This window comes from Stigmatopora argus, chromosome 19 (assembly GCF_051989625.1).
Source record: "Stigmatopora argus isolate UIUO_Sarg chromosome 19, RoL_Sarg_1.0, whole genome shotgun sequence".
Classification (NCBI taxonomy): Eukaryota; Metazoa; Chordata; class Actinopteri; order Syngnathiformes; family Syngnathidae; genus Stigmatopora; species Stigmatopora argus.
This window is the reverse complement of record NC_135405.1, coordinates 10,021,937-10,039,146: the sequence shown is the minus strand read 5'-3', so window position 1 is coordinate 10,039,146 and position 17,210 is coordinate 10,021,937. Positions and strand designations below refer to the sequence as shown.

The following is a 17,210-nucleotide window of genomic DNA, read 5'->3' as shown; positions in this document are numbered from 1 at the left end:
CTCCACTGGTGAAGCAGCGCTGCTCACTTGGCTTTACCCTCGTCAATTCCTGTCTCTCAGGGAAAAAGCACTTCCGGTTAGCACTCAAAATAAAGTGCCACTGTAAAAGGAGTTGTACCCGTTTGAGCAATTAAAGGTCAACTTCCATTTTTATTTTGAATTTTTCCACCTAAATTTTCATAGTCTTTGATATAATTTTGCATGCATTGAAAGTGGCCAGAAATTACCAAGCTATTTAAATTGGTAAATTTTGTTTGCCGAAAAGGGGTCTGCGAACCGGTCCTCGAGGGCCGCTGTGGGTGCAGGTTTTTGCTCCAACCGATCCAACACAAACTGTTTAACCTATGAGGTTTCTGATGAAACACTTGCACCTGACTGCAATCCACTGATTGCACTTCTAAAATTCCAGATTGGTGGAAAGGTTTCCTCTTATAGGGTGGAATAGTTTGAAGACTATACAAACAGCTGGATTCTCATTGACCAAGGTTAGGGTTAGGGGGGTCAGACCAGGGTCGCGAGGATCCTGAATCCTATTCTAGATCACTATGCGCAGTAGGTTGCCACCATCACCGTGCCACCTGGATCGAATTTTATTATTAAAATGTAAAGTCTTCGTTGTGATTGGCGGTGGTCTCCACAAGCACGCAGATTGGAAGAAATCGAACATAGGAGGACATTTTTTAAGTGCTCACATTCAACCAGATGACAATTCATCACTTATGACTCACCAGCTGCAATATTTGCCATTAAATGTACAATTTAAATACTGTGTTTATATTGTATTTGTATAGCAACAACCACAGCTTGCTGCCATGCTGTTAGAGACCCTGGAAATCTGCCACTGGTGGTCAAACGCCAAACCAGTTGACCCCAACAATGTCCTTAATAAATCATTTAGTTATGTGAAATTTGGAAATCAAAGCACTATATCCCCAAATACCTTCCATATCTTTTACAATGACTTGTTTAAATCTAACACGATGCTATAACCAATTATTTTGCTTTTATTTTGAAAGCTTTACGGCCTGCCCCTGGTCTATAAACCCCGTTTTTGACGCTGTTACTCCTCCTTAGGATGGAAGAGGGAGGCTTCTGATTTGATGTAACCCAACACCTGACCCCCGCTCCCCCCTGCTTCCAAAATCTCACCATATAGATTTCATAAGGAATGCAAAGACTGTGTTTTATTTGAGGACACAGTACAAACACTGTCTCTTGTCCTAAAATAAGGAAGGAGACAAAAAGTCCATGGCGGGTTAAACGATACCGGGTGATGGTGAGGGGTGAGGGGTGTTCTATTTGGCATCCTTTTGATTAAAGCATGTCCAGTGGAAAACACATGAAAGATCCACAAGGTCAAGATGCGTAAAAGGGGAGAGTCCATTGAAGTCCTGGTCTCCGTGTCTTTCCGCATCACGAGTATTTGAAGAGAAACATTTGTGCCGTGGTTATTCTGGATGTTAAAGGCCAAGCTGGGAACTTGTGCATATCGTGTTTCCCAGTCGGTGAGGAAAAGATGGGGATGATCGAGTTGCATTCAGTAACATAAACATGAGTGTGAAGAGTGTTGTGTTGCTTTAACTGAATTATTTTTACCTGGTTATTTTTGCCTGCGTGTTCAGAATTGGCCTTATATTTACAGGTTCCATTTCAAATGAATAAATAGACATTTTCAGTGAATAAAATGTAATATTTAGTTGTTTTCTAGTTTGTTTATAAGCGCTAGGGAATTTAAATGAATGAATAGTTGGCAGACACCGCGACGCTACTGTGTGGCGTGCATATCAAAAATGGGTTTGACATCACTAGTGCAAGCAATAGATTTGAGAGTGACAGTTTTTCTTCCTTACAGGTTCTCTGGAATTTATACATTTGACATGTACTACATGTAGATATAGTATACTTTTAAGGGTGTTGCTGTTATAGTGGAAAATCTAATGTTGCATAACTGAGCAGGCAAAATAACCCAGAACATTTAAATTCATTCTCATATACAATTCAAAACACGACATTCCTTTGGTACGTCTCAAAGTTTAGATATCTTTAGCTTATTTGTTTTTACTTTGAACATCACGTGAAGGTAAAACATGTCACTTAAACCATCGCTTTTACAGTTTAACTTTTATCACTGCAACAAAATTCAACATCCTCTCGGAAAAACTGCTGTATACTTTCAAATTCTCACAGTACGGTACTAGTCCTGGTCTTACCAAGGAAAGTAAACACGGGATTTATGTTTCAATTGCTCTAAAATTGTACTTAGAAATTAACTTCTGGTGTACTTTTTAGTAAGGGGAGACGAGAGCTTTCTCCGCTGTCTCCACTCTTGCCCAGTTTGCTCTGGTTGGAGGAATCCGGGCAGCACGCTCATGTAAACAGAAATACGAGCCGGTGCGCAGGGTTTAGGTTTCGCCCTCCTCGTAGACCCGCTGATGACACTCGATCCGGCCCTGCTTTGGGAACAGAGGCTTATCTGATGCCTCACAAAAGGGCCCCTCTTTCTCCACATCTCCATAACAGCGCACATCTGGTGCCTCTGCAGGGAACGATGGTCCTTTCGGAGTGAGAAAGAGAGCCAAAGGGGTGGGGGTTAAAGCAGTGAAGCACTATTTCCTCAACCATCCACTTACACAAATGACAGGGGACGTGAGGCTGTCCAAAGGGGCTAAAGTTTCAGTCCCCTAACATCTGGAATGAGTTAGAGAATGTCCAGGGATATGTGATAGCGCTGAGTTTACTTTCTCAATTTGGAGGATCTGGAACATCTTGTGGAGCCTGTCCTCGACATGAACGCCAACACGCTGTAATAAGGCCTGACTTACAGTAACAAGCCGTGGCCAATAGAGAGCAATGTCGACCAAACGCTCGAGTCTGCTCCAAAGAAATTACCCAACACTGTCAGTGTGTTTATTTGAATGTGTGGAAATGTGTGTTTTTCATCATTTTGTGTCTGTAAAGCATATGATTCAATTATATATTTTTAAAAGGATGAATATTACATAAAATAGTATATATATTTCATTTCATTATTAAAATAAAGGTGTACAAAGTACATTTTAGATCACATGAATACGGGAACTAGCATATGTACATAGCCTACTCTAGACATTTCAATGAATTATGACAACCCACATTATTAAAAAAAAGTGTCCGGCAAGGTTATTATAAATGAATGAAATAATGAAAATTAGAATCAAAAAATAAAAACTTTGTATGTTCTATGGTTAAAACAAGTTAAACCAATTAAAATGATAATAATCAAAGTGTTATGTATCATGTGATTTAATGCCCTGACAGCAGTACAGTGAAATAATAATAATCATTATTATTAATCATCCAACAAGCAAACATAATATTCTGTTTTTAAGTGTCATTCAGTTGATTTAAAGAAAAATATGCAATGTTTCAGTCGTGGACACTAGATGTCAGTGTCAATATTCTTTTTAATGCCTCCACAGCTGACGCTCAACAAGTTGAAACATTATAGCTTACGATATACAGGGCATTGTTCTCTTTCGGCAATATTATTGAAGCAAATTGATATATTTCGATTGACCATCATTAGAGCATCTTGGCGGTTACCATGACAACGTAATGATGTTGATCCGGAGGATATGTGAGCATCGCACCTGATGATGCCTTTATCATTGTAATTTTCTTCCAGCCGACAAAATGAATGAAAGAAAAGCGTTTGTATACTTAGCTGACTTCCCATTTTGTGTCAAAACATATTTCTGAATCAGTTACGTCAATCTACTTGCCTCAGACCGACCGACTGGGTGACGTCACTGAGGCTGAGCCCCGGTATAAAACGGTGCCTCGGAGACAGCTGACACCATTGGACGCACGGGCACTGATCGAAGGACGGGGGAAATTATTTCAACGCCTCACTAAACGACATCACTGCTTTTTTTTCAACAAAGTCCAAAATGTGCAAAATGACCATCGTCCACTTGGGAGTGATTTTCTACACCATCTGTCTATCAGCACAGGTAAACTGCTTATAATACGTTATATTCATATACATATATAATAGGGTCAGCAGTTTTATATTTGGAATACACAATTTAAGAAGATGGTGGATGGATAATAACTGTAATTATATTGATTTTATAATGGTAAATGTAGAATGTAGTTGCATTATATATGTTGATTCAATTGAGACTTGATGATGTGACACCAACACACCCTGTCTAAAGTTACTCTGGGATTCAAAAGAAACTTGACTCAAGCATGTTTGGCTGTTCTTTTTTTCCCTTGGTGATTGGCTCCTTTATAGTTTTGATGCAATGTGTCCTGCCCCAGCATCAGGTGGGCTTTAATTTCTTGAATGGTGCCAATTCCTCATAGCAAAGGGTGTGGCAGCTTTCATAAATGCTTATGGGCATTTGTTTTGGGTCCTTTTCTATATGCTTTGAATTTTTTTTTTACTTGCTCATCAAATTTCGGGGCAATAAACAATTCATCCCATTTAAGTGTGTCTTCATCCTACCTCCCCGATGCAGGTGTTCTCCCAAAACACCACAGGCCCCAGCACAGGGATGAACTACACCTACAACAGCAGCATGCCCACCATGGCCACAGACACCTTCAGCTCCACCAACTCAACCTCCTCTCCCACAGGAGCAGGCCTGTCGCTGCACACCTTTGCCATATCTTCCTCTGCCCTGTTTCCCCTCCTTGTCACGGTGGCCCCTTTCCTGCAGAGCCTCTCTTGAAAGCTCCCCATTTTCAAAGAATCCAGGTGGCCCCACCAACCAGGCTCACAACATAACATCAGAGTAGCAAATATGGACGTTATATGCCCAAGTTAAGGGTCGGTTTTTGCATGGAATGTCAAAATGAGCCTGATTTGCCCTTTCCATTGCAATATTGCTCTGGGCTACATTTAAATGTCAGATGTTAAAATTGGGAACCACTTGCTTCATTTTTTTTGGCTTCAACTGCACCAGACTATCAATACGACAAATGATTTTTGGGCTCTGAAATCTCAGAGTATAGTATTTAATAACAGTGTGAGCCAAAATGGTTGTTTCCCCTTTAACGTGGCTCTATATAATGTAAATTGTACAGTCTGTAGGAATTAGTCTGTCGGAAGAATCTTCTTTTTGGCCTCATCGTTTTATGGAATATAAAGAATTACCTTACCACTCCTTTAACAGGCCGAACCAGGAAATGACGGACCATATGGGGACGGTTGTCTTAGTTACCCCCTTTACTGTTATTTTGTACAAAAGAACGTGTTGTGTATTGCAGTAGTTTCATTCATGGAATATGTATAATAAATTGTTGACAAAAAATGACTCATTTTTCTGGTCTTATTGTCAAATAATTCAACTTTTTATCACCTGCAAAGCTATGGAAAAAATCTAATATGCATGCATGCTATCCCTCGGTCAATGTCTTAAAACACTATAAATAATCATTAAACCAAAAGTATATTTAAAACTTTTTTTATTTTTACCTGAACAAAATAAAATCCCAGTTGTACCCAAGTTATCTCTATATAAAGACAACAATGGCAATCATTCTAATATTGTCTTCACTCTCCTATATTTAACTCTGCAAATATACAATAATTTTCAGTGGAAAATAAACAAGATATTTTTTATTTTCTCTCTAGCCCTAACAAGAACCAGCAGTATAAAAAAGAGGATTGAAGAAGGATTGGATTCTTGATTAGTACTATTTTGTTGTGACTCCCTATCTTAAGATCCATTCCACAAATGATAATAGTCCTTCATAGTATTGGATCAATCTGAGCCCATAGCAAAAAAATGATGGTGTCACAGCTGCCTTTGTGAGTTGTTGAGCTCTCTTGGCTGTCATTAAAGGAGCTGCCAGGCAGTCTAGACTGGCAGCTGGTGGGCTATAAGGCCAGAAATGGACTCAACATTCCCAGATAGCATCATTGATCTCGTCTGGATCAGAGCCAGAGTCCATGCTACACTCAGGATGGCATTCTGGCCATGCATGCAAAGTCTAAGCAAAGTGTCACATGCCTATTCCATTTACATTATTACAACACAAATGTAAATAAACCTGTTAGCTAAAATATAGACAGACAAGGAGCCAGCTGTTCAAGTTTAGCTCGCTTTTGATGCAAATGTTGATGTTTTAGTTAGACCAGGAAGTGTACTATACCCAAATTCTCAGTGGTTTTTGTAAACCATTGCATATAGCGATTAAGTAACTTTTTTGGGGCCATGAAGCTGCTGTAATAATTTTGCAAACAGATCTATTGAAAATTATTGGTACTAGCACGATACCATTCAAAGACGGAGCGATGAAATCAATGAAAAAAGTCAGATGCGGATGCTGTCATGGCGCACCGAGTAGCGTGCTGCTCGGAAATGCCTCAGTGCCAGTAAAGCCAGCCTCATGACTCATTATCCCGACCTATTGTCTGTCAATCCTCTGTGCACTATTCACCTCTGCTTTACACCCCCAGTCTATTAAACAACCCCCTTCCAGATCCATCCTATTACAACTATTAGGTCTGTGGGATTCTATTGAAAAAAAACAACAGTTTATTGTCTTCATTATTATTGTGTCAACCCCAAGTGATCTTGCAGTTTTCTTGTTGAAGTAAAAATGTATTGATTCTCTTCCTGATTCCTGGTATTTTTGTATATATTTGGTTCTAAAATCTGAATAATAAGATTAGGCTTTCAGTGTAATTTTTAAATATTTTTTAAGGACAAAGACTTGCAATGAAATGCGATGGAATGGAATAGAATTGGTGATGTAATTACGTGGGGCAACTGTTTGAAAAATGCTATACTGGACCTTTAAAATGTATTGCTTTATGACCACAAACTACTAACATTTTAAAACATTAACTCAAGTAGGAAGTGAACCTCAAGTTGTGGTTTGAAAAATTCTAGCTCAGCTAGACTTGACCACTACAGTTTCAATTGCATAAATCCCTTTACGTGTATTCCAGCAAATGGAGACATTTTCAGTTTCAAAATATGTGAATCTCCCTTGCAAGTTCTGCTTTTTCTTGCCTCACTGACTAACACTTGACATTATATGATCATATGATCATCGACCAGGGTGACTAACATACGGTCATCGCTCGTGACGTGGTATTCAACACCCCCCAAAAACCTTTAATCATTGAGTGCCATTATGAATTATTCAGGCAGTTGCCAAGGTATCCAACTAAGTGTCCTGTGTATGTCCAAACATAAACTTTAGTCCCCATATATACATGCCAAAATGCCATAGGAAAGCCAGGGGACCATGTCAATATGTATAATAACAACAACAACATACCTGTGATCATATAGCCTACTGAAGTTTTATTTCTTATAATTTGGGCTATATTCACCTAAAATCTTCAGTCAAAAATGACCTCTTAAGTCCATATAATACGGGTAACTCTATGTGGTCCAAATTCAAGCTAATTCATACGTTGAAGTTGTGGTATTCAGGCGCTAGACTTAAGATTCATGTTTGCTCGTGAGTTTTGTGAATAATTCAGGACTCAGTGTCACATGTCTAAGCTGACTCATAATTCCCAAATGTAAAGATAAGTGTCTAATTTCCAAAGGGAAGTTAAAGTGTGATACAATTGTTGCTTTTTTTAAAAAAAATGCATCAACAATTGGATCACAGGTTTGCATATAATGCACAGTTTAAATCTACTCTTATCTTTGCTTTGTTCATTATTTTTTTAAATGTTTATCTGGGGTTGTAAAATAAATGAAACCCATTTAAATCTATACTTTATAGACACAAATGATTTCAAATGCCTTATGATGTCTACAGTAGGACTGTGGTCATTTACACACATTTAAATCCTTGCCAACCAAATAATTTGCACAGTTGCAAGGCCAGCATTGCAGGTAAACATAACACTACACACTTTAACTCTATAGTGTTTTGTCTGACACACTTTATTACCCTAAATTACCCTTTAAAATGTAATTTGACTTTACAACAAAATGCCATATGTACTTTGGATTCACATGATGAGCACAAACAAATTGTTGTGACACACCACAAACCAACTCGTGGACCACTTCCCATTTTTTGTCAAAGATCAATTCTGCCCATTTGTGTATTTTGTATTTTTTTTATATATATAATAGTTCCACCTTAGCCCATTGCTATTTTTTCCCTGAAACTTATTGCCACTTCGTGTCCTACAAATGAGAGTTTCCCCATAAACTGTATATATATATTTTTTTGCAGAAGGAGTGTTTCATGATCACTATGTTACAAAACTAGAGGTGAGGATTGAATAACGGCGTTGCCTAAGGACAGTTACTTGAAAGGTCTTTCCTGCCAGATGGCCACTTGTCCATTTTTTTCTATTGTGGACCAATCGAGGCTCCAGGTTGCTGTATCAAGCGGAGCTTAAGCGGATGAGCTACAATAAGATGTTTAGTTGGTTTCACTTATCATAAGCGGGGCTTGACAAAAAGAATGCAATCAGTTTTCTCATTTACCAGCCTCTGTTGCGGTGGTTCTAATTTGGGTTGCCATGGAAACCCAACCAAGCAAAGGCAAATGCGCTGCATGAAAAATACTCCTCGTAAAGGCATGAAAGGCGTGAATTTTATCCTTTTTGTGAGAATGCCAAGCCACATTAACCTCTTTCTCCGATAGATTGAAGAAGGATGTTTAATGCATATTTACTTTGCCGACATTGATGACGTTCCCTTTGTGGGTTTTGTTTGGTCTGCTTGACATAGACATTTAACATGAGCCCAGAGAGCTGACATGATTTCATAAGCAAATCAGGTTGGAGCCCAGATTTAGAGCACCCATGTCCCTCTTGCTGTCCATGGCAACTAAAACTAAGGATCCGTGGAGAGTAACTACAAAACTAGGACACCCTCTGGCCTCTCTTTCCTAGAATCCTACCATCCCTGTCTAACCTTTAGGAAGGACACCTGATGCTGTTCATCTGCACCTGTTTGCTGCATGGCAATAACCTGCGTCTGCGTGGGGGAGTGCTAAAAAGATGGCCACATGAGAAGGCAGGACTCTACGGTGTACATGAATAATCATGCACACAATGACTGTTAAATATTGCGTGAGAACGAACGAGTCTGTGGCACCATCTGCTAGATTAACCACCTTTTATGGTTCTTAGCTCTATTTAGCTGTAGCCAATACCAGACAAATTTGATAAATGCTTATTTCATTCTTTTACTTACATCATACGTTTTCATCTTTCCTGTCAGACTTTCCTTTGTTCCTCATTTTTATTTCCTCTAATCCATATTTCATTTTGCATCCTTTCCTGTCAGACTTTCCTTTGTTCCTCATTTTTATTTCCTCTAATCCATATTTCATTTTGCATCCTTCCTGTCCTGAGTCTGTTTTATATATTCTATAACACGACTGGAATGAAGGTGCTAAAATAAAAAAATAAAAAAGTATTTGGGAGAATCCATGCTTTTTTGTGGCTAGGATTATATAACAAGCACCTGACTGCTGCGGTAAGCTTTTAAAGTTGTTCTAAAATGGTCTGAATCGGCCTTATCTCATTTGCAGCTTGACTCACTGCCCACCTGACAGACCCCCTCTGATCCTTTCTCCACTTCAGCAGCAGGGACTGACATTTCTATAATGGATGTGGGTGATATTCAGGTTTGCTCGAGTAATTACAGAATTTTAGTTGTGATTTGATGCAGATTATATTGGCTTCAATGAGGGCTTGAGTTTGACACTTTTATAACTATGTTAAAATACTAACCTGTGCTTTTCACTGTGAAAAAGTTCAACCCAGTATTTTTTAGCATAGCACTCCATCCATGCATGAAAGGATGCCACCTTAATCAATTTATTTGGGCACAAAAAATGTTGCGATAAGCATATGTGATTGTTTCAATGTAACCAGTCGATTTAATGCTCCAACCTGTCAAAGGGCTTCTCTTAGAATGGAACCATCAGTAAAACAGGATTCTATTTATGTGAGCATCAGTCAAGGGTAATAATTCATTAGGCAGGCCCACTGTAATGAGCCTGTGCAGACAAAGCACCCAGTTTCCAGTGTGTCCTTTTCCCCCTTGTGAGCTGTGATCATAATGACAGCACTGTGTGCTGCCTGGTTACATGCTGAATCAGCTCATTTTAATAAATTGGTCAATCAGGGACCACATTTTTGTATTTGTCTCGTCTTAAAGTTATGCATAAGTAGTAATTAAAATAATATATATAACATCACTTTAATTCATAGTGGTTATAATTAATATTAGAATCAAGACATCTCATTCGCTGCTGTTGGAGTGAAGCCAGTGTTATTTAGATTTGTTCAATTAGCCAATATTATATTGTTGTTTCTTCTTCTTATTATTATTATTTCAGCCTTATATTGCTGTTTTCCTCTCATAAGTGACTCAACACGCCAAAGGAAAACCAAAACATTGCATTTGACTCAATGGTGACGTCTATAGCGCACCGCAACCCCATTGGTCAGAATAACAGTAACAGGAAATGTGATTGGCTACTGCTGAGAGGTGAAAGGTTTGCATGTTATGTAGCCACCAAGATAGCCATAGCACTGCTTGTCTTCACATTTTACTCAGAATCTAGCCCAATTTAATATTCTTGCATGCACCTAAGTATAACCTGCTTAATCTTGATGATCTTTTATAGTAATCGTGAAAGGCTTTTGTTGCACGATCGCGAGGAACTTCCATATTGCTCCGTGCACCTCTCAGGGTTATGCGTCTAAAACTGTCCTTGTTGGCACTGCCATTTGAAAGACGGGTTTAAGTTTGTATCCTGATCAATGGCATACACAAGGTTACTTCACTTATTCAGGATCAGAGCTGCAACTTCGACACCAACGCGAACCGCCGGAGGTGGACGATCTTTCCGAAAACATGTCAGTACCTCAGCTTGGCGAGGGCAGAGCCAAATGTCAGCCTGGGTTATCGACCACTTTGGCACTAATGAAGTACTCAGGTACTCTGACGACATGCCAATGCCCACGATTACCTCGTCCAGCCAAGTGATCGTCCAAGTGCACGCTGCCAGTCTCAACCCTTTGGATTTGGCCATGAGGGGTGAGTGGGATGCCCCCTGAATGAATGTACATAAACAGCAAGTCTGGCTAAATTTTGTAATGTTCATATACTTACATTCCCAATTATAGGAGGATATGGATCTCAGATTCTTAAGCTACGTAAGGACCCGTTTTCGATCATGGACAACGATGGAGGTTTTCCTCTGATCCTGGGTCGAGATGTGTCCGGTGTTGTGGTGGACTGTGGATCTGAGGTTGCACATTTTGAACCAGGAGATGAGGTACTTTGAAATGTGCAAGACTTGACTTAGTAAACAAAGAATTGCTTCTGTTAAAATCATTGCAGGATGCTCTGATCTATTTGCAAAAAAACATTACTTTTTTCTGTTTTGATGATCAAAATGTGTGCATCAGATTCTATATAGTATTCCATCCTTCTGTAACATAGATTTCAATTATGACATCCTAATTTTATACAAAGACTAACATTAGCATCCCTGCCTAGAAAGTAATTGACTTATAAGAATTCCATGCAGTGAATGTACAATATAATTATGTGCAAATGTTCTTTCTCTAATCTACTTATAACATTGTACGCTATCTCTATGGACAACAAATTACTCTCACGATGAACTGATTAATGATATTTAAAAGAGGAGTGATCTGAGATATCATAATATGCTGCAGGTTTGGGCTGCTGTGCCCCCATGGAAACAGGGCACTCTGGCAGAGTTTGTCAATCTATCGGAGTACGAGGTGAACATTTAGCCATGCTGTATTTTGACGTCATTTAGAATGGCAGCGATTGATGTATGAGTGTCTCTTGCAGGTGTCCCCCAGACCTAAAAGTTTGAGTCACATGGAGGCGGCATCCATCCCGTACGCAGCCAGCACTGCTCTCTCTGCGCTTGTTCTTGCGGGTGGTCTTTGCAAAGAGAGCGCCCCCGATAAAAGGCAAGAATCCACCTGATAGTGAACACTTAGCTCCATCCCCTCATCATTCACACACAGAACACAATAAAAACAGTGTAAGTATTGGACTGTTTGTAAAACAGAACAACATACTCCTCTTTAAATACAATATTTTTCAACTGCACACATCATGTTTGCCAATGTGGGACAGCTCACACTAATTGAATGTGGTTTCTTAGAGTTTTGATCACTGGAGGTTCAGGAGGTGTTGGGACCATTGCTATTCAGGTGAACATAAGATCCAAGTGTGTCCTTATATCCTACTATCATGTTTATTTCATTTTCCCCCTATGTCCTGCTAGTTGGCAAAGGTCTGGGGTGCCCATATTACAGTCACATGTTCTCCGAATGCGGTGGGCCTGGTCAGAGGACTTGGCGCTGATGAGGTTGTGGATTACACTGCGGAAGATGCAATAGACCTGCTAGAAATGATGGAAAAGTGAGTGCAATGGTTGCGGAAAAAATGTTTATACATATTAAATTGATTTCTGATGAAATTTTTCATTAAGTAAAAAGTCTAGTTTCCATGGCTGAAGATCAGAGTACAAAATTAGTGCACTCCAAACAAGTGAGATTAATAATATAGTAATATCCCACTTGAGCGAATTACATTTCTGCTTTTTAATTGCCAGATTTGACGTCATATTGGACTGTGTGGGTGGTGACACTGAGGAGTGGGTAGTGGGCTTGCTAAAACCCTGGTCTGGGGCAAAGTACGTCACACTGGTATCACCATTGCTCTTCCAAACGGATTCCCATGGTCTGCTGGATGGATTCCTTCATGCCGGCTCCACCTTAAGTACAAAGGTCATACAGGTAAAAAATTGAAACATAATTAGATTTTCAAATGAACACCATCACTGGCAAAGCCAATATTTCCCTCTGAATCCATGCATGTGGGGTCTACACAATCAGTTGATCAGGTCTAGCTGCAGGAGAGATATGAGTTGTAAGGGGTGGCGTTCGCCTGGGTGTGCCAAGCGTGCGCCTGTTGCTGAAACAGCAGTATGTAGTGTTTGTGCAGCTTGTAGCCAATTGCCCCCTCCACACCCAGCAAATAGCAGTGTTTGTATGTTTCTTGCCAAGCCTCCCAGCCCCTTTTGTCCATGGCAGCAGGCAGCTGGTCAGTGGTGAGGGCCTGGGCCAAAGCGGTCTCGCCCTCAGAGCGCCTCTGTTACAGCAACATTATAGCTCAACTGAGCCCTCTACTGTTTACCATCCTAAGAATCATAAATTGAATAGACTGAGGACGTTAAACTTGTTAGTGTCAAAACTGCAATTAAACAGGGTTACCACGTGTACCCCAAAATGCCATGTTTTTATTATTACTTGAGGGCTCTTCATATCTGAATATGGCGAATATGAAGAATATGGCTTCTTCCTGCATTCAAATGGTGGCAGGTCCGGGCTGAAATAAATTATCGGAAAGAATCAATTTGATGGTTGAAAAGTTTAAAAAACTATTTTTGCAGGGATGCTTCTGAAAACAAAATCATTACACAAAAATAGTTATTACTTCAGTTCACCATTTTAACTTGCCTGCCTGACATTGAAAGCCCAGAATGAAGGCCAAAGTCCCTTTTCTCTGTTGTGGAATTCATTCATTTAACTTTTTTTTACTATTCAAGGTTGATGGAACATTAAAACATTTTGCCTTGATAAATGGGATTCTATTGGAGAGAAACTCCTGAATATTTTCAGTGAAGCAATGCTATTATCAGACTTTTTAAACAGTTTAATAAAAAAGAGTTCAAAAGAGTCCCTAGTTAAATTATCATAGTCTTTGTATCACACAATAGAAAGAACATGGTGTGACGTGGAACTGTAATAACTTGCTTTCTAATTATTACCTTAACTTGGTTCCCCTTTCTAGAATATGATATCAAATGGAGTATTTTACCGTTGGGGATTCTATACTCCAGATGGACATGGTCTGGATGAGGTCAGCAGACTTATAGATGCCGGAAAGGTACTGTATTAACTTACTACTGACAATTTTTTTGTTGTTGCCTGGGAGTCAAATTCAAATCTGAAATTTAAGATTGCTTATCAGGTTGAACATAAACAAAGCAGGAATTCCTTACATTCCCCCTGCAGTTTTTTTCCTGAAGTAAACATAACATTCTTGCTGTGCTGGTCAAGTGGCGTCCGATGGAATCAGTGCTGGGATGCTGAGTGGATTTTTACATAGTGCTGAGCAACTATTCGCACAGGCGTATTGGACCTTTTGTCCAGGGGGCTTACAGCAAGCAGCTGATTTAGACCTGTGGTGGGAAGCTATGGGGACACTCATCCACCCCCCTCCCCACAAAGTATTACACTCAGTCAGAAGTTTTTTTTTCCCCAGTGTGACAGCCGCTCTCACTATTCATTGTTAATAACGAGAGATGCTGACCAGAATAACTGGCTGGAGCTGAGCAGGATTGTCCAGCCTCATCACATTCCCTGCCCTCACATTTTCCACATTGGCAGCTCAGGAATTCTAATTGTTCATTGGATATACAGTACATATACAGTAGACGTACATCATTATTCAGTCGGTAACCAGGCACAGAAAGTAAAATGAAATGTTCAGGTGCACTGGACTTTGAAATGTCTTTAGAAAGATGATTTTCCTCATTTTTCTTGTTTGATTACAACATTTCCTATGTTTTTTTCTTTGCCATGTTTAATGGACAGATCTTGCCAGTGGTGGAAGCCCAATTTCCATTCAGCCAGGTACCTCAGGCTTTTCAGAAGTTGGAGCATGGCCATGCCCGAGGCAAGACGGTCATCAGGGTGATAGAGGAGAAAGATGGAGAGGAGCAAGAAATGGGGCAGAATATGGCTCAGGAAACAACGACACAAATTTAAACAGTCGTGGCGAGAGAATGGATGCTGTGCAATTTTTAGGCCGTCCTCTAATGACACAGGACGAGAAAGTGGGACAAAATATTGAAAACTTCATCACAAGGTACCTTAAAAGTTACCTTTTACATCATCGTGATGTTTCCCACTATAACTATTACAAGAACAATTAAAGAGCTTTTGTTCATATTGTACCCAAAAACATCTGTACTTATATTTATATGCTTTATCGGCCTGTTTTTGCAAGTTATGATGGTCAATGGTGGAGTGTGATAAGGGATTTTATGAAAAGCCACGTATTGGTTGTCAGCTTTTGTGCAAAGTCAAAAATATATAAATTATGGATTGATTTTTGAGGATTTCTAGAAAAATGTGTTAAAATGCATGCTTCTTTTCTTGTGATAAGCAATTTATATTCATCATTTTGGAGTGTCATCGTGTAGGCATGCACATAATTAAACATCACAGAACGAGCTAGGGAAAGTAGATTTTTTTTAATGTTGAATAAAAGATAATATATCTAGCAATAAAAATAAATGAGCTGTAATAACACTGTTTAAGTTAATTACAAAACGTGAACTGATTCAATCATTGAAAAAGCAATACAACATTAGCTGTAGTATTGGAAGGTTTTCTATCACATTCCAATCTAACGCTTGTATTTTGACAGGGGCAGTAATACATTCTTAAACAGGTTTTTCAATGACAACAAACATTGCAGCGTAGTCCTCGAACAATTGTCTTAATGCACACAAGTCTTAAATAATTTCCACATCCCACTTTTGCTGTGCTTTAAGTGGATCCAGAGAGTTGAGAATGACTTGGTTTTTGTCATAATGAAGCCCCCCTGCAAAAAATACAACACATATAAATCCAATACTTTGTGAAAGTCTAAATATTTAAACATCTGTTTAGTACTACATATAAATTCTGGATATAACCACATGGAGTAGAATCTCCTAATGGAGAATAATTTATCTTTCAAATGATTCCTATTCAAGAGCAGTTTTCCCTGTGGGAAATTGAAAGTGGTGCCATTAATCCCAAAACTATTATTATGAATGTTTTACCAGGTCGAAATGAATTGTCCATAAAACCACAAATGCAGTTGTTTATGAATCCAGATTCACATTCCACTCTTGCTTTTATTCCACAAGGTGTCAGTGTGGACAAGGATGCAGAAATCTGGACTGGCATAACCAGGGCACACTGAAATAATAATTCCTTGTAAATGTTCAACTAATTTGCATACTCAGAACTGAGCCTGGAACCTAGCGTTCTGTTGTATAGATGGCATCAAGTGGAGTCTAATTACAATATATGGGTTGTAATAGGTACATTTAAATTGTTTCTTAGGTCACCACTTTCCAAACTAGTACACTTGGATATTTTTTCTACCTGATGATCCCTCACAGTGACACATTGGTTAAAAAGGTACAAAAGAAATAATTATTTAAGTAATACCTAAGCTGTATCTACATGGTGTCTACGGATATATCTAAGTAATCGGTTTTTGTGAGCTTGCGTATTGTTATACCATTAGAGGCTCACCTTTCACTTCCAAGACTAGATCAGGGTTGGGCAAATAGCGGATAAAACCCTCAGGGGTTATGCTCCACACGTGGTTGTCTCCCTCTGATGTGAGGCCCACCCGGCTTCCCGCAATGGTCACACTACCACTGGGACTGAGGCAGCACTCTTCGAGGAGCTGGAATATACAATCATCATCCCCAAAGTTAGTAGAGTCTCATTTTTTTTCTTTCTTTGGTGGAAACAAAGCTGTCGCCCTGGTACCTTGCAATGGAAATGGCCGCCACGGTAGACCCAGATCTGCTCAAGGCCATCAGTTGCCTCGGCCTCTTGAACCCGTAGCAGTTTGACCTCTTCCAGATCACCGGTCACTGACATCATCAGTCCCGTTTGTCTGTTTCTTAACCTGAAATGTACATGCCTCTGTGTAGAGAACATGAAATCAAAAGTAAAGGGGCTGTGTTTATAATGATCAGTTTTCAAGTACCGAGTTTACATTGCTGTCATACATTCAGCTTTATGAAAGTCGGCTCTTCTTACGTACCTGTAATAGTGGCCGGAGTGATCCAATTTTACTCCACTTGCTAAACTGGGGCCAGTCAGGTACCTCACCGGGTTTGATCAAAATCTGAGCCCCCCGGAAATTGATGCCCTCATATAATATCCACCTGACAAAACAGAAAGCAAACAGATACATATGATGTACCAGTCTTCTTTAATTATATCATTTGCCCGAGTGAGGTTTTGGAAAGTACCAAAATACCCAAATCATACAATGGAACACTACTTGTTTTGCAACATTCTACCCACTCAAGTGCTATGGTACCAAAACTAAGAAGCATGTGATGCCAAATTGAACCATTTTAGCTTA

At 39.4% G+C, this 17,210-nt stretch overlaps 2 protein-coding genes and 1 long non-coding RNA gene across 3 annotated transcripts in view; 2 read left to right on the top strand and 1 right to left on the bottom strand.

Moving 5' to 3' along the window:
- Positions 1 to 3,817: 3,817 nt before the first annotated feature.
- On the top strand, positions 3,818 to 5,303 carry LOC144064669 (uncharacterized). The gene is made up of 2 exons (XR_013296867.1): positions 3,818 to 3,992; positions 4,506 to 5,303. It is a non-coding gene; the product is annotated as an uncharacterized LOC144064669 (long non-coding RNA).
- A 5,162-nt stretch (positions 5,304 to 10,465) lies between these two features.
- On the top strand, positions 10,466 to 15,686 carry LOC144064817 (NAD(P)H oxidoreductase RTN4IP1, mitochondrial-like). The gene is made up of 9 exons (XM_077587630.1): positions 10,466 to 11,030; positions 11,120 to 11,271; positions 11,678 to 11,746; positions 11,820 to 11,944; positions 12,142 to 12,190; positions 12,265 to 12,401; positions 12,595 to 12,778; positions 13,836 to 13,931; positions 14,642 to 15,686. Exons 1-9 carry the CDS (start codon positions 10,754 to 10,756, stop codon positions 14,813 to 14,815), a joined length of 1,263 nt encoding a protein of 420 aa, XP_077443756.1. The 5' UTR covers positions 10,466 to 10,753; the 3' UTR covers positions 14,816 to 15,686.
- The window catches only part of LOC144064813 (uncharacterized), a 17,871-nt gene continuing 15,949 nt past the window's right edge, over positions 15,289 to 17,210 (bottom strand). The window contains exons 19-22 of the mRNA XM_077587626.1: positions 16,884 to 17,007; positions 16,604 to 16,762; positions 16,361 to 16,517; positions 15,289 to 15,656 (exon numbers count right to left, since the gene is read on the bottom strand). Coding sequence (XP_077443752.1) covers positions 15,568 to 15,656; positions 16,361 to 16,517; positions 16,604 to 16,762; positions 16,884 to 17,007 — 529 coding nt within the window. The 3' untranslated portion in view covers positions 15,289 to 15,567. The remainder of the gene's footprint in view (positions 15,657 to 16,360; positions 16,518 to 16,603; positions 16,763 to 16,883; positions 17,008 to 17,210) is intronic.

Bases quoted from the DNA above. Each gene is read 5' to 3' on its own strand.
- LOC144064817 (XM_077587630.1), top strand. From the start codon at position 10,754: ATGGCATACACAAGGTTACTTCACTTATTCAGGATCAGAGCTGCAACT. The intron at 12,402-12,594 runs GTGAGTGCAATG...TTTAATTGCCAG, and splicing joins CTGCTAGAAATGATGGAAAA to ATTTGACGTCATATTGGACT. The intron at 12,779-13,835 runs GTAAAAAATTGA...TCCCCTTTCTAG, and splicing joins TAAGTACAAAGGTCATACAG to AATATGATATCAAATGGAGT.